The sequence below is a fragment of the Salmo trutta genome, chromosome 16, assembly GCF_901001165.1.
Source record: "Salmo trutta chromosome 16, fSalTru1.1, whole genome shotgun sequence".
NCBI classification, from domain to species: domain Eukaryota; kingdom Metazoa; phylum Chordata; class Actinopteri; order Salmoniformes; family Salmonidae; genus Salmo; species Salmo trutta.
The window spans coordinates 28,085,484-28,102,993 of NC_042972.1; the positions used below are offsets into that span (position 1 = coordinate 28,085,484).

Consider the following 17,510-nt stretch of genomic DNA (forward strand, 5'->3'; position numbering starts at 1 on the left):
TAAGACAGGGAATTTTTACTAGGATTAAATGTCAGGAATTGTGAAAAACTGAATTTAAATGTATTTGGCTAAGGTGTATGTAAACTTCCGACTTCAACTGTACATAGATAAACCTATCTTTTAATATTAAATTAGTAGCAAATTGGTTTGTGGGGAGATACAACAGGTTTGAATAAAACAGAACGAGTCAAGAAGGGAATTTATCATCAGATTACATGATGATGAATTTACTCTCCATTTGAGAGTTACTCTTTGTCAAACATTGAATGCAGTGAGTAGGCTACAGTACTTGTTGAAGAGATGGTTGTTGACTTTGATTTTGGTATTGGCTTTGAAGTCATCAGGAAGAAGCATGACAGGGACAGGCACCTGGACCAGGTCATTAATCTGCAGACAGTGGACACTGTTAGAACACACACACACACACACAATAATAATATCAACAAAAACATGAAATTCATCGACGTACCGAGTGATTGACTCCCCACATAAGGACACTTAAAACAGGGTCCCTGGATCGGAACACCTCCACTTTCTGCTGTACAAAATGTTTCTTCTTTGCCTTCGTTTTGGGAGCCAGGATACTCAAAGGGCTCGAGGTGGTACCCGGAGAAGTCATTGCCTCTTTTATGTAAACAATAATCTGAATGGGTTGCAACACCATTTTCTTTACATTAATTCACCTTGGTGCACCGGTTTGCCGCTCTCCCTTTGCCTTCTTATTTAAGTGTTTGACTCTGTTGACCCAATAGAAAAACAACCTCAGATGACATCAAAGAAACTCGCCAACATCTGGAATCATTTGCCCAGTGTCTTGTCCAGCCTAGTACAACAGGTGTGCGATAATTTATGCGCTAGCGCTCCGCCCACACCAAATGCAGCAAAACAATTCACTTCTCATTAAATTCCCTTAGATTTGTACATTACTATCAATTGTTCCATATTGTTGCCGACCTAGGATATATTAACCTTATCTTAAAAGGCTAGAATAGGACTTAAATTACACTAATGAGACTGTACATGTTCCCACTTCTCTAAGATAAAAATTTGTATTGTAATTTAATTGCAATTTTAACCTTATTCTGGACAAATGGAGTAGAGTTACAGTGCATTCGAAAAGTAGGGTAGAGTTACAGTGCATTCGGAAAGTATTCTGACCCCTTAGCTTTTCCCACATTTTGTTACGTTACAGCCTTATTCTAAAATGTATTAAATAATTTTTTCCTCATCAATCTACACACAATACCCCATAATGACAAAGCAAAAACAGGTTTTTTGATTCTTTTTTGCAAATGTATAAAATAAAATAAACTTAAATATCACATTTACATAAGTATTCAGACCCTTTGCTATGAGACTCAAAATTGACCACAGGTGCATCCTGTTTTGCAAAAATTTCTACAAACCTGTTTTTGCTTTGTCATTATGGGTAATTGTGTATAGAGCGATGAGGGGGAAAAAATGATTTAATCAATTTTAGAATAAGGCTGTAACCTAACAAAATGTGAAAAAAGCCAAGGGGTCTGAATACTTTCTGAATGCACTGTACATGAGTTCAGGTCGTCCTTCCTAATTCAATTTGTGGAAATGGAACAAAACAGTGTTTGTTTGTGTGTATGTGTATACTGTGTCCATCTGTATATAAAGTTGCACATGCCAACTAATTGATTTATCATTCCTGTCTGTTGATAGGAGAATCTGTGTATTCTGTGTCTTTATTATAAGTCCCAGATTGTGTTTTTGGATGATACATTAAAAAAAAAAAAAAATAATTAAACTTTGAAGAGCATACCAACTCTGAGAACCAACTCTGAGAGCCAGCCGTGAATTATTTCTGGTCATATGAGAAAGATTTCAGGATTAAGGGCACACAGCCCAGCCACTACAACCATAGCAAGGTTATTTTCAGTCACAAACAGGTTTTTGTTGAACTGTAGACTGAATGCTGTTATGAAGCTCACATGGAACCTCTCAAATTTATATTATAAAGCAGGTAATCTTCAGCAGACATCTGGGACTAGCAAATTTACCCATCAACATCAGTTTGCTTTTAGTGTGCTTCCACTCAGAAACTTTCAATGATAAAATATCACATTTACTTATGTATTAAAAATGGTCAACATAAATATTTACAAACAATAAAATATCATGTTCAGCAGGTACAGTACAAAAAAAAACATTTTGTCATGCCCAATACAAAAACAAAAACCTTAAATAAAATGTAAAATTATTATAAAAAATACATACTGTGAATTAAATAATACATCAGCTTTTAATGTATATACAGTACCAGTCAAAAGTTTGGACACTCGTTCAAAGGTTTTTCTTTATTTTTTTTACAATTTTCTAAATTGTAGAATAATATCAAAGACATCAAAACTTTGAAATAACACATATGGAATCATGTAGTAACCAAAAAAAAGTGTTAACCTCTCTAGGGTAGGGGGCAGTATTTGCACGGCCGGATAAAAAAACGTACCCGATTTAATCTGGTTATTACTACTGCCCAGAAACTAGAATATGCATATAATTATTGGCTTTGGATAGAAAACACCCTAACGTTTCTAAAACTGTTTGAATGGTGTCTGTGAGTATAACAGAACTCATATGGCAGGCAAAAACCTGAGAAGATTCCTTACAGGAAGTGCCCTCTCTGACCATTTCTTGGGCTTCTACACTCTCTTTATTGAAAACTGAGGATCTCTGCTGTAACGTGACACTTCCTACGGCTCCCATAGGCTCTCAGAAGGCGGCAAAAGGCTGAATGATGCCTTTGCAGGCCCTGGCTGAAAAACAGTAGCGCATTTGGATAGTGGTCGATCAGAGAACAATGAGACTGGGGCACGTGCACGAGGCGACACCATCTTGTTATTTTTTCGTCTTTGAACGAAAACAGGGTTTCCCGGTTGGAATATTATCGATTTTTTACGAGAAAAATCGCATAAAAATTGATTTTAAACAGCGGTTGACATGCTTCGAAGTACGGTAATGGAATATTTAGAAATTCTTTGTCACGAAACGCGTCGGGCGCGTCACCCTTCGGATAGTGTCTTGAACGCACGAAAAAAACAGTGGATATTTGAACATAACTATGGATTATTTTGAACCAAACCAACATTTGTTATTGAAGTAGAAGTCCTGGGAGTGCATTCTGACGAAGAACAGCAAAGGTAATCACATTTTTCTAATAGTAAATCGGAGTTTGGTGAGGGCCAAACTTGGTGGGTGTCAAATTAGCTAGCCGTGATGGCTGGGCTATCTATTCAGAATATTGCAAAATGTGCTTTTGCCGAAAAGTTATTTTAAAATCGGACATAGCGATTGCATAAAGGAGTTCTGTATCTATAATTCTTAAAATAATTGTTATGTTTTTTGTGAACGTTTATCGTGAGTAATTTAGTAAATTCACTGGAAGTTTGCGGTGGGTATGCTAGTTCTGAACGTCACATGCTAATGTAAAAAGCTGGTTTTTGTTATAAATATGAACTTGATTGAACAAAACATGCATTTATTGTATAACATAATGTCCTAGGATTGTCATCTGATGAAGATCATCAAAGGTTAGTGCTGCATTTAGCTGTGGTTTGGGTTTATGTGACATTATATGCTAGCTTGAAAAATGGGTGTCTGATTATTTCTGGCTGGGTACTCTGCTGACATAATCTAATGTTTTGCTTTCGTTGTAAAGCCTTTTTGAAATCGGACAGTGTGGTTAGATTAACAAGAGTCTTGTTTTTAAAATGGTGTAAAATAGTCATATGTTTGAGAAATTGAAGTATTAGCATTTCTAAGGTATTTGAATAACGCGCCACGGGATTCCACTGGCTGTTGAGTAGGTGGGACGATTTCGTCCCACATACCCTAGAGAGGTTAAACAAATCAAAAAATATTTTAGATTTTAGATTCTTCAAAGTAGCCACCCTTTGCCTTGATGACAGCTTTGCACACTCTTGGCATTCTCTCAACCAGCTTCACCTGGAATGCTTTTCCAACAGTCTTGAAGGAGTTCCCATATATGCTGAGCACTTGTTGTGTGCTTTTCCTTCACTCTGCGGTCCAACTCATCCCAAACGATCTCAATTGGGTTGAGGTGGAGGCCAGGTCATCTGATGCAGCACTCCATCACTCTCCTTCTTGGTCAAATAGCCCTTACACAGCCTGGGGGTGTATTGGGTCATTGTCCTGTTGAAAACAAATGATAGACCCACTAAGCATAAACCAGATGGGATGGCGTATTGCTGCAGAATGCTGTGGTAGCCATGCTGGTTAAGTGTGCCTTGAATTCTAAATCACAGACAGTGTCACCAGCAAAGCACCCCCACACCATCACACCTCTTCCTCCATGCTTCACCGTGGGAACCACACATGCGGAGATCATCCGTTCACTTACTCTGTGTCTCACAAAGACATGGCGGTTGGAACCAACAATCAAAACATTTGGACTCATCAGACCAAAGGACAGATTTTCACTGGTCTAATGTCCACTGCTTGTGTTTCTTGGCCCAAGCAAGTCTTTTTTACTTATTGGTGTCCTTCAGTAGTGGTTTCTTTGCAGCAATTCGACTATGAAGTCCTGATTCGTGCGGTCTCCTCTGAACAGTTGATGTTGGGATGTGTCTGTTACTTGAACTCTTGTGAAGCATTTATTTGGGCTGCAATCTGAGGTGCAGTTAACTCTAATGAATTTATCCTGAGAGAACCAATTTCATCATAGCGCTTGATGGTTTTTGCGACTGCACTTGAAGAAACTTTCAAAGTTCTTGACATTTTCCAGATTAACTGACTTTCATGTCTTAAAGTAATGATCGACTGTCATTTCTCTTTGCTTATTTGAGCTGTTCTTGTCATAATATGGAGTCAGTCTTTTACCAAATAGGGCAATCTTCTGTATACCACCCCTACCTTGTCACAACACAACGGATTGGCACAAACGCATTAAGAAGGAAAGAAATTCCACTATTTAACTTTAAACAAAAAAATTAACACCTGTTAATTGAAATGCATTCCAGGTAACTACTTCATGAAGCTGGTTGAGAGAATGCCAAGAGTATGCAAAGCTGTCATCAAGAATCTCAAATATAAAATAGATTTTCATTTGTTTAACACTTTTTTTTACTACATGATTCCATATGTGTTATTTCATAGTGTTGATGTCTTCAATATTATTCTACAATGTAGAAAATAGTAAAAATAAAGAAAAACCCTGGAATGAGTAGGTGTGTCCAAACATTTGACTGGTACTGTATGTTTACAAAAGACTATCTTATAGTATTAAAATTTGTCTGCTGCAATGTCAGTAAAAAGGTCGGAGGTGCTCTAGTAGTGCTGTAGTTTAAACGTCAGAATAATGTCAGATTTAAGAGCATAGCTTCAGAGTTATAAGAGAGACAGTGGATACATCATCAGAGACAAGCCTCATCACTAGGCCAGGAAAAAAGCGGGTAAATGGAATTGTGTATGTAGTTTACTACAGGCCTACCAACTTTTGGGTTAGATTCTAAAATGAACTCACAACTCTGCGTCATAGCACAGAGTACAGATTTTGAAATGATAACAAAGTGCATAGCAATTCCATACCCATCTAGTCCACACTCACGAACATACTTGCTAAATCATCTGTTTCTGGTCTGCATTGCATCATAACTCATCACTAGAGGGTACTGTGAGACCAAACTAACAGGGATGGATAAAGAGAATGACCATGAGAAATGGAATTGGAAGGATTGTTCTTGTAGGTAGCATGGTGGGGCTCAATTAGAATTTAAGGCAGTCAATCCAGGAAGTAAACTAAAATTACAATTGAATAATCTAAAAAAAAAGTGCATTTACTTTCAATTACTTCTCAAACTGAAAAGTTATTTATATAAAAAAATATGTAAATGTCTGAATTTTAAATTAAATCACTTCCTGAATTGACTGCCTTCACTTCAAATTTAGTCCAACCCTAGTTGGTAGTAGTGTAGTCGGTGAATTTTTATCTGTCCCAAATGGCACCTTATTCCCTACATAGTGCACTACTTAGGGAATAGGGTGCCATGTGGTACGCAACCTTTGGCTTGTATCAGCCATTTAGTGTACAGCACTTTGGGAAGTGCTTCCTCCTCCATCCATCGCTTTTCCTCCTTCTCTATCCCTCTCTTTTATCCTCATCTTGCTCTACTTTTCTTCCTCTCGATCCTCACCCTATGGCCAACATTCCAGACTGTAGGATAGGGTGGGCTGGACAGTGCCCTTTCATGCGTTGTCACAGATCAGGGTGCCCTCTGGGCTTGTGTGTGATGGGGTTGGTATGCCACTCTTGTCCACACACCAGCAGTGGCCGCGATGCATGCCCCGAGATGACCGACACTGCCAGAGGGCACACACAGTGATAAAGCATATTTGAGATGTGAATTGTTGTATAGGACACAACTACACACACACATACACACACACACACGTTACTGACCAGGCAAAGTCATAGTCTATTGAGCCCAGCTTACAACTCAATATTGAGTTAGCCCACTGAGCTCCTGTTTAGGCAATGTTATACTCATCATGCAAGCAAGCATGGTTCGGTGAACCACCTCTGCTACAAATACTGTTTGCTTATAAACGTACCTGCTTCTTTCTGAAGAAACCATGCTTGTCACAGTTGGGCATATATATATCAGCACAGTCTGACTGGAAGACCAGGGGCTGCAGACCTTTAAGTACAGTGTTAAGCAGCCTACGGCATGGAGCCTAGAGAGAGATGAGAGAAAGAAAGAGAGTTTTCATTATTTTATAATTATTTTTAAAAACACTACCACATATGCGTGTTCTATTGTCATTCAATTCTATTGCTCAACACAATCCTCCTAATATCCATCTGTAAGTAAATACAAGGGATTTTACCTTCTCCAGGTCTTCACTGGGTGTTGGGTGTGTGGCTGGATAAATATATGACAGCAGCTTTAGCATAGTGATGGATTACATTACCACAGTAACTGATTGATTACTGAGATATCTGATGAATGCAGTAACATAGACAAACCAGTAGCTAGAGTTGCATATCATGTTCACAGATTGGCACAACAGGTTGTAGAGCAGGGCTCTCCAACCCTGTTCCTGGAGAGCTACCATCCTGAATTAGCGGAGTTACAACTGAGGTTGGATTGAAAACGTACAGGAGAGTAGCTTTCCAGGAACAGGGTTGGAGAGCCCTGTTGTAGAGTTAAAGTACTAGCTGCTGCTGATTTGAGGTTAACATCATGCCATTTTTATTATTTAAGTGAAGATAATTTCCCACACCCAAAACAAATTAATTCCTGGTGGAGTCTGAACAGATCTATTTTAAATACATGTTAAGTCTTATGGCTGAATTTGGAGCCCTCATACTAAGACTTGGTCCTGCCTCCACAATGTAAACTACTGTCAATTGTGTGCTCCATTACATCCTAGCTGTACTTCTCTGAAGCTTACTTCTGATTCACTAATGTTCTACTTCCACAGTCCAATACAATCTCACAATCGGGACCTGTCTTGTCACAACAAATTCATCAGCACAACATCTACATCTTTATTTGTCTAAAATATACAGTGATGTGTCATGTCCATGTCCTGAGCAGGAAAAACTGGGTCCTAGTAATACAGGCTATAACTAGGTCGTGTGAACTGTCTGCAGAGGCTAAATTTACCATTGATTTTAGTTTACATAACCCCTCCTCCACCCCACCAGATACATGTAACTGAGTGGTGTCTCCCTCTCTGCTGTAGTAGGTGCTTACCTGTGGGCTGGGGCCTCTCAGAAGGGCTGGGCCCACTGGCGTTGCTACAGACTCCTCTGCCCTGCAGCAGGGCCTGGAGGGGGCTGGGGGACCCCAGTGGTGGGGTGCAGCGGCGTCCACGTGCACAGCTCAGAGTGTAGACCCCACAGGGCTCCCCCAGGGCCAGGACAGTGGTACTGAGCTCCCCAGACTGCTGCCTCTGTGTGGGGGCCCTGGCCACCTGGGAGCCCTTACTGGAGGGATTCCCTCCACTGAGAGGAGGCAGCCGGGAGGCTAGTGTCCATGGGCTGGAGAGGGCAAGCTGGAGGAACAGTAGGGCCAGAAGGTCAGGGTACAGAAGCATGTTTCCCGCAAGATACACGTTGTCCAACAACAACGACGAGTAAGTAATAGTCCAGGAGGTTCCTATTTGTTTCAATGCCAGGTAGGCTGTTGTCTGAGGTTTGTTCTTATTCAGCTCAGTTCCAGTTGTGGGTTGGGAGAAGCAAGGCAGAGTGAATAGGAATCCCCTCTAGCTATGACAGAAGGATAATGAAGCAGACAGACACCAGAGACAGTGGCTTTTAAAGAGCCAAAAGGTAGAGAGAGAGAGGGTGGGGGAAGGAAAGCGGGAGAGAGAAATATTAGTCTCCCCTCTCGTTTTCAAATTGCTGAACACACCCCTACTTCCCCTTGTCTCAGACACGCCTCTCCTTTACCAGGGCCAGCTGGTGAAATAGGGTTAGCCCTACCTAACCCCATCATGAATGTGATTTGCTGAATGTGCAATCCTAATGGAGGTCTGTGATTAGTTAATGACCTATAATGTCAATTTTGGGGTATAAAATTGATGATATCCTTCAAAGTACCAGAAAGCCTACGCTGGCATGGTCGCCCACATGATTAATTCTTCCATCACAGGAAACGCATTCCTCTGTGTGTGTCATGATAATGGACTAGTGAATGACTTTGAGTGGGAAGACCACCTCTAAAAAATGACTTATTTAAAAAAATACATGTTTTTTAAAAGAATGCTGTTTGATGCTAAAGCCAATCTGGCAACAAATATGTAAAGTCAAGGACAATTTGCTGGCAGTCCACGATACGAACGCTATTTTGTTCACACATTTCACAACCGAAAATGTTCCAAGCAATGTGCCAGAATCTATGGATGATTTTACCTATGGAAACCCTCCCTTACCACACCTAACTAGAAGTACCCCCCACACAACTCAGAATGTCTCCTTACACACGCCTCTGACCCATAATTAGTCATTTATTATTTTACTGTCACCTTAAATTCTCTCTCTCACTCATCCTCCATACCACACACATTATAGGCTAATACAAATGTTCACTGTCAAGAAAGAGCCTAGTCAATTTTGATGATCATGCTCTTTGAAAAGTAAATTACCAAAATATCCACTACATGTTATCAGAACTTACTACCAAGGAAATATTCTTTCCCCTGTCATATAGTCTACCCATAATATTAATATAACAGCTACAATAAAGAGTAGTTTATTTAGATTGCTGACGCAAGAGCTCGAAGTTTACCCGGGACCGTACATTTTTCTAGAACGTAAATGTATCATGATGTCATTAGAAGGCGCCATTTGAACTCTGCGGAATTTGTTTTGATGGAGCTCGACGTACTGGAAATTGTAAACAACAACGAATGCGGCCACTTGAAAGATAGTAGTCTAACGACAAGGTGGGCAACTTTTGTGTGTGTTTTATAAATAAATAAAAAGTTCCCGGACGTGTGAGGCGATATGCTACGTACGGAACTATGTTCTTCCTGTGTGTTAAGTGCTTGATGTGGATAGCTAGCAACCTAGCCAGCCAGCTAGCTATTTCCCTGTGGCGTAATTATTAGTCCAAACAGTTGCAAAACGTTTCGGTAAGTCCCTCCCCGTTGCGTTCCATTTAAGAAACGTTTTGCAACAGAATCGGCGGAATGAATACAGCCCTGCTGTTAAAACCTTAGCTATGCAGTTGGCAACTGTAGCTAGTTAATTTAGCTATGTGTCATGCATTGGTAGGTATATAGCTAGCTAGTGTATTAAGTAGGTATTAAACCGTACATGAAATGTGTTATTATTAGACGCCCTCACCCAAGCTTGCTACTTTTGCCGGGCATTTCATTTTCAGTTTGATATTGATCCAACTGAACCAAACAATGCCGGCGCAACACACCGGCCACCCCTGAGTCCATAATCCGTGCGTGGAGCCTGCTATTTATATGAAGCGGTCTCTGTAAAAAAATGATATGAGCGTAAGGGAAAAGCACCTCATGGTTCATGTCTCTGTCCTCAGGTAAACGATGGACGAAATCAACCTCCATTACCGCTTTATGAACTGGAGGCGGAGGATACGGGAGGTGCGGGCCGTGCGGTACCGCGAGCGGTTCAAGAGGATGATGAGGGATGGAGAAGTGCTCAGGTGGGTATGAAAACTGTCCCGGAATGCTGATTGGTGAAGTGTAGTAAGAGAGATAATGACACTTTAGCCAGCCCAGTGTTCCTCAATTCTGGTTCTGAGTAAGGAATGTAAAGAGAAGGAACAGTCCGATTATTCAGACAGTTACAATTTACCCAAATTGACAATTTACTCAAATTCCTGGTCCTGGGGACCCAACTGGTCAAGAACGTGAAATATGTGATGCATTCTGGGTAAATTGTGACTGACTGACTGATCTACAAATAATAATAATTAGTTATTATGCAAGGTGATTATTGCAGTCATGTCAAACAAGCCCGTTGTGAGTGCAGGCTTTTGTTGCAGCCAAGTAGTAACACAATTTATTCAAGCCCTTCGTGAGTTTTTATGTTTTTAAATTTAATTTCACCTTTATTTAACTAGGCAAGTCGGTTAAGAACAAATTCTTATTTACAATGACGGCCTACCCTGGCCAAACGCGGACGACGCTGGGCCAATTGTGCTCTACCCTATGGGACTCCCAATCACGGCCAGATGTGATACAACCTGGAATCGAACCAGGGACTATAGTGACGCCTCTTGCACTGAGATGCCGTGCCTAAGACCACTGCACCACTCGGGAGCCTTGCATGGCCCGGTTCCCCGGCTGGGTGGAGATTTCTCCTTAGGACCAATGGAATGGTTGATAATGAGCAAACCACGCCACCTGGGGCACCGGGCCATGCAAAACGAATCACCTACTTGCACTGCTCGTGCTTTGAAATCCACAAGGTGAAATCCACATGGTGATTCTATTGTTCTAAGGGTTGGGCTAGATGGTGATGGACTGAGAGATTAGCCAATTAAAACAAGCGATTGTTTCATCTGCTTCTGCCATAGACTTCCAGTCAAGTCCAGATGCAGACAATTACATTGATGGAAGAAACAATCTATCCGCAATATTAAAGCTGATCCACCCCCTTCAAATAAAATAAAAAAGTCCCGTCCTGAGGAGCTCGGAAACCAGACATCTCTAAAGAAAGAGCCGGCTGGTGGGCGAGATTAGTTTGTACTGGGACCAGGATTGATTGCTTTAGACCAGGGGTCTCCAACAGGTAGATTGCTAGCTACCAGTAGCTCGCAGCCAAGCTATGAGTAGCTCACCAATCAATTCTGAAAGTACATGCAATTTTTCATGTGTTCCATCGCAAACTGTCATAGGCTACTATACAATCAAAGCCACATTGTCATTATCCCACTCTTGGTTAGCCACTATTGGCTTAAAAAGCCAAACGTAACACAATATCTGCCAATTCATTTCCAGCAATTGTCCGTCTGTCTGTGCGCACGTTTGTCTTTCACTATGTATGTAGCCAGTTAGCGATACTAATTATAACCGTCTTATGGGTATACAGAAAGACTTTCCCCAAAAATCTTCTAAGTTAAATGTTAACGACCAAGTAGGCTTAACTGACATAACTATATCACAATTATTTGTATCAATTGGGTGGCCATTGTTTTGCTAACTCTGCCATGACGTGTTGCAGTAGCAGGCCTAACAGCAGAAACATCTCTAGACCGACACATTACTCTCTTGCTAGATGTGCAATTAAAGAGGAATTACACTAAAATCAACAATGGTCTTCTGATTTGTCATGGACTCAGAACATTCATTTTCGTTGTGTCTCTATGAATAATTGTAATATTAAGAATTAAAAACCAAAACAATCCCAAACCAGGAAAAATAAATCAGAGAACGGACAGAATTCAGGAAAATACCAAAAACTATTTTATATTTTAGCCCCCTTAACCATTATTTTACCAGGTATATTGACAGAAAACACGTCTCTTGTTCCCGGGGAAGACTTGCAGGGTAGAGGAGCAGAGAAGTATGTGCCTAATTTGAAATCTATAAACAAATGAGTAGCTTGCAACATGTTTCTTTAAAAAAAGTAGCTCTTCTCATGCTAGAAAAGGTTGGAGACCCCTGCTTTAGACTCATACTTTCTTTCACACTGTCCTCCTCTCACTGACTTGGCTGGCCTGTACCATCCACAAGTTAAAGAACAACTGTATGTTGTGTAGCATATGCTTGTATGTTTGTTGAGTACATTTGCAAATGCGATACGATTAATGTAAACACATTTCTGAAATTCTGTTACAGTTACCAAGGCAACTCTGATGAAGTTGGCTGCTACGTGGCTCCAAGGCCGTTATCCAAAGGAAACTCCTACTTTGAGGTAGGATTCAATACAGAGTTAGTAACAGTGCCTTCAGGAAGTATTCACAGTCCTTGACTTTTTCCACATTTTGTTGTGTTACAGCCTGAATTTAAAATGGATTAAATTAAGTTTTTTTTATCACTAGCACAGTACCCCATAATGAGTGGAATTATGTTTTTTGACATTTTTACAAATTAATCAAAAATGAAAAGCTAAAATGTCTGGTCAATAAGTATTTGACCCCTTTGTTATGGCAAGACTAAATAAGTTCAGGAGTAAAAATGTGCTTAACGAGTCACATAATAAGTTGCATGGACTGTCCAATAATAGTGTTTAACATGATTTTTGAATGACTACCTAATCTCTCCACCCCCACACATACAATTCTCTGTAAGGTCCCTAAGTTGAGCAGTGAAGCAATTGGGTTAACTATTTATTTACTAACTAGCTAAATAATCACACAGAAGTACACAAACACACACAGGTTATACATTGGTTACTAACATGATACAATGAAAAGTCCCTAGTGGACTAAACCGATATAACGGCTTGTTACACCAAATGAAAAGGGAGAGGCAGGTAAGAAAGAGCGGGAGAAAAGACAAAGGACTCCACTATCGCACACACAGCTGATAACTAGGCTCATGGAAATGGTAATACTTTGCACATGAACAGCCACTCATTCGAAAGGAATTGCAATGTACATATTTACGAGTGTATACCTTTGTTGTCTCTGTTGAAATCGCTGGTCCATCTGCTGGAGAGTCAGTCGACAGAAAGTCTCTTGTTTGTCCACCAGAGATCAAAGTATTTCGTAGTTGTAGCTTTTTCCCGTTGTTCTGGAAGTGTCTGTAAAAATGGACACGTCAGACGTACCAATGGTCGTTTGATAGGGAAATGTTCTCCAGAATGGTTTTTCAGAGTACCACCCGGTGGTTCTCGGTCACGTTTACCAGACTAAAGTACTTAAACAGCTGCAGACTGAATGTTCCTGTGTAGTCTTTAGTTTTGTAGATTTCTTAACCATTCGTGACGTCTGGATCTACACCGGCTAGTTGAGGTAATCTATACGTTTAGGTGTGGGCGATGTGACTATGCATAGGTAACAAACAAACAGCGAGTAGCAGCAGTGTACAAGGGGGGTCAATGTAAATTGTCCGGTGGCGATTTTTATGAATTGTTCAGAAGTTTAATGGCTTGGGGGTAGAAGCTGTTGAGGAGCCTTTTGGTCCTAGACTTGGCGCTCTGGTACCCCTTGCCGAGCGGTAGCAAAGAAAACAGTCTATAACTTGGGTGACTGGAGTCTCTGACAACTTTATGGGCTTTCCTCTGACACCACCTATTATATAGGTCCTGGATGGCAGGAAGCTTGGCCCCAGTGATGTACTGGGCTGTTCACACTACCCTCTGTAGCGCCTTACGGTCAGATGCCAAGCAGTTGCCATACCAGGCCGTGATGCAACCAGTCAGGATGCTCTTGATGGTGCAGCTGTAGAACCTTTTGAAGATCTGGGGGCCCATGCCAAATCTTTTCAGTCTCCTGAGGGGGGAAAAGGTTTTGTCGTGCCCTCTTCACGACTGTCTTGGTGTGTTTGGACCATACTGGTTCGTTGGTGATGTGGACACCAAGGAACTTGAAACTCTCGACCCGCTCCCCTACAGCCCCGTCGATGTTAATGGGGGTCTGTTCGGCCCACCTTTTCCACGATCATCTCCTTTGTCTTGCTCACATTGAGGGAGAGGTTGTTGTCCTGGCACCACACTGCCAGTTCTCTGACCTTCCTATAAGCTGTCTCATTGTTGTCGGGGATCAGGCCTACCACTGTTGTGTCGTCAGCAAACTTAATGATGGTGTTGGAGTCGTGTTTGGTCATGCAGTCGTGGGTGAACAGGGAGTACAGGAGGGGACTAAGTACACACCCCTGAGGTGCCCCAGTGTTGAGGATCAGTGTGCAGACGTGTTGTTGCCTACCACTTGTGGGCAGCCCATCAGGAAGTCCAGGATCCAGTTGCAGAGGGAGGTGTTTAGTCCCAGAGTCCTTAGCGTAGTGATGATCTTCATGGGCACTATGGTGTTGAATGCTGAGCTGTAGTCAATGAAAAGCATTCTCACATAGGTGTCCCTTTTGTCCAGGTGGGAAAGGGCGGTGTGGAGTACGATTGAAATTGCTTCATATGGGGCGGCAGGTAGCCTAGTGGTTAGAGTGTTGGGCCAGTAACCGAAAGGTTGCTAGATCAAATCCCAAAGCTGACAAGGTAAAAATCTGTCATTCTGCCCCTGTCACAGTTGACTTGGACTGGTGTAAGGCGGAATCAGATGCAGGAGACAGGTGCTGGAGTTGAGTGTCCTTTTAATAATTTGACACACAAAAAAACAAAACCCCGAGGCACAGGGCGCTACAGACAGACTGCCTGGGAAAAACGCATTCCCGATATGGCGAACAAACTATAAATATTAGCGGCACAAAAAGGCACGGGGCGCAGCCCGGTAAATTCTCTCCTCCTTAAACTGTCAGATAACAAACCCGTAATAAAAACACGGACCACCGTCCTGAGTGGACAATCAACAATCCCGCACAAAATCCCAACTGAAAACACACCTTAAATAAATCCCCACTAATGACAACACAAAACAGGTGCGGAACAGACAGACAAAACTAAACGACAGAACCAACGATCGATGGCAGCTAATAGGCCGGCGACGACGACCGCCGAGCGCCGCCCGACCGAGGAGGGGCGCCACTTTCGTTGGATCCTGTGACAGCCCCTGAACAAGGCAGTTAATCCACTGTTCCTATGCCGTTATTGTAAATAAGAATTTGTTCTTAACTGACTTGCCTAGTTAAATAAAAAATAAAAAGATCTGTTGGGGCGGTATGCGAATTGGAGTGGGTCTAGGGTATCCAAGGGAGAATGTTGATGTGATTTTGGGCAAATCCAAAGCAACACATTACTGAGTACCACTCTCAATATTTTCAAGCATAGTGGTGTCTGCATCATGTTATGGGTATTCTTGTAATCGTTAAGGTCTGGGGAGTTTTTCAGGTTAAATAATAAATGGAATGGAGATCAGCAAAGGCAAAATTCTAGAGGAAAATCTCTACTCTCTAACAGACACTGAGAGATGAATTCACCTTTTCAGCAGGACAATAATCTAAAACACAAGGAGTTGCTAACCAAGAAGATAGGGATTGTTCCTGAGTGTCTGAGTTACAGTTTTGACTTCAATCTGCTTGAAGACCTGAAATGGTAAGACCTGAAAATGGTTTGAATAATTTTTTCAAGAATAATGTTGCACAATCCAGGTGTGGAAAGCTCTTAGACTTACCCACAAAGACTCACAGCTGTAATTGCTGACTCAGGGGTGTGAATAAATGAGATATTTCTGTATTTCATTTTCAAAACATTAGTAAACATTTCTAAAAATGTTTTTACTGTCATTATGGGGTAATGTGTAATAATTCTAGGGCTATGAATTCTTTCAGAAGGCACTGTAGATTTACCAATATGCATTTAAACGTGAAAGAAAGCAACAGTAATCATTTCAGCAAGAGAACAAAGCGCTCTCCACTGGCGGGAGTTTGGAGAGCGGATGTTTTGATGTGCGTCTTCGCCACAGTATTAATTAATTTTAACAACAAATTCCAAATGTAAACTTCATAAGTTAATTATTAATTTCAACCAATTTGGAGATTTTATTTATTTTTGATTTCACCTTTATTTAACCAGGTAGGCTAGTTGAGAACAAGTTCTCATTTGCAGCTGCGACCTGGCCAAGATAAAGCAAAGCAGTTTGACACATACAACAACACAGAGTTACACATGGAATAAGCAAACATACAATCAAAAATACAGTAGAAAAAGTCTATATACAGCATGTGCAAATGAGGTAGGATAAGGGAGGTAAGGCAATAAATAGGCCATGGTGGCGAAGTAATTACAATATAGCAATTAAACACTGGAATGGTAGAATGTGCAGAGGATGAATGTGCAAGTAGAGATACTGGGGTGCAAAGGAGCAAGATAAATAAATACAGTACAGGGGGTAAGGTAGTTGGATGGGCTATTTGCAGATGGGTAATGTACAGGTGCAGTGATCTGTGAGCTGCTCTGACAGCTGGTGCTTAAAGCTAGTGAGGGAAATGTGTCTCTAGCTCCAGTGATTTTTGCAGTTCGTTCCAGTGATTTTTGCAGTTTGTTCCAGCCATTGGCAGCAGAGAACTGGAAGGAGAGGCGGACAAAGGAGGAATAGGCTTTGGGGGTGACCAGTGAGATATACCTGCTGGAGTGCGTGCTACGGGTGGCTGCTGCTATGTTGACCAGTGAGCTGAGATAAGGCGGGGCTTTACCTATCAAAGACTTGTAGATGACCTGGAGCCAGTGGGTTTGGCGACGAATATGAAGCGAGGGCCAGCCAACGAGAGCGTACAGGTCGCAGTGGTGGGTAGTATATGGAGCTTTGGTGACAAAACGGATGGCACTGTGATAGACTGCATCCAAATTGTTGAGTAGAGTGTTGGAGGCTATTTTGTAAATTACATTGTTGAGGATCGGTAGGATGGTCAGTTTTACGAGGGTATGTTTGGCAGCATGAGTGAAGGATGTTTTGTGGCGAAATAGGAAGCGGATTCTAGATTTAAATTTGTATTGGAGATGTTTAATGTGAGTCTGGAAGGAGACCTTACAGTGTAACCAGACACCTTGGTATTTGTAGTTGTCCACGTATTCTAAGTCGGAACCGTCCAAAGTAGTGATGCTGGATGGGCAGGCGGGTGCGGACATCGATCAGTTGAAGAGCATGCATTTCATTTTACTTGCATTTAAGAGCAGTTGGAGGCCACGGAAGGAGAGTTGTATGGCATTGAAGCTCGTCTGGAGGTTAGTTAACACAGTGTCCAAAGAAGGGCCAGAGGTATACATAATGGTGTCATCTGCATAGAGGTGGATCAAAGAGTAACCAGCAGCAAGAGCAACATCATTGATGTATACAGAGAAGAGAGTCGGCCCGAGAATTGAACCCTGTGGCACCCCCATATAGACTGCCAGAGGTCTGGACAACAGGCCCTCCGATTTGACACACTGAACTCTATCAGAGAAGTAGTGGTGAACCAGGCGAGGCAATCATTTGAGAAACCAAGGC

At 41.6% G+C, this 17,510-nt stretch overlaps 2 protein-coding genes across 3 annotated transcripts in view; one reads left to right on the forward strand and one right to left on the reverse strand.

Moving 5' to 3' along the window:
* Nucleotides 1-6,138: 6,138 nt before the first annotated feature.
* On the reverse strand, nucleotides 6,139-8,180 carry LOC115150478 (insulin-like growth factor-binding protein 6). Its single transcript, XM_029693799.1, has 4 exons — nucleotides 7,749-8,180; nucleotides 6,877-6,911; nucleotides 6,601-6,723; nucleotides 6,139-6,348 (listed from the first exon to the last, which is right to left on the reverse strand). Exons 1-4 carry the CDS (start codon nucleotides 8,089-8,091, stop codon nucleotides 6,235-6,237), a joined length of 615 nt encoding a protein of 204 aa, XP_029549659.1. The 5' UTR covers nucleotides 8,092-8,180; the 3' UTR covers nucleotides 6,139-6,234.
* Nucleotides 8,181-9,327: 1,147 nt separating this feature from the next.
* The window catches only part of LOC115150477 (SPRY domain-containing protein 3-like), a 115,702-nt gene continuing 107,519 nt past the window's right edge, over nucleotides 9,328-17,510 (forward strand). The window contains exons 1-3 of one of the 2 annotated variants that reach the window (XM_029693796.1): nucleotides 9,328-9,441; nucleotides 10,047-10,172; nucleotides 12,313-12,388. In XM_029693796.1, the coding sequence (XP_029549656.1) occupies nucleotides 10,054-10,172; nucleotides 12,313-12,388 (195 nt within the window). In that variant the 5' untranslated portion in view covers nucleotides 9,328-9,441; nucleotides 10,047-10,053. Of the gene's footprint in view, nucleotides 9,442-10,044; nucleotides 10,173-12,312; nucleotides 12,389-17,510 lie in introns of those variants that run through there. The other variant, XM_029693798.1, reaches the window with a different exon arrangement.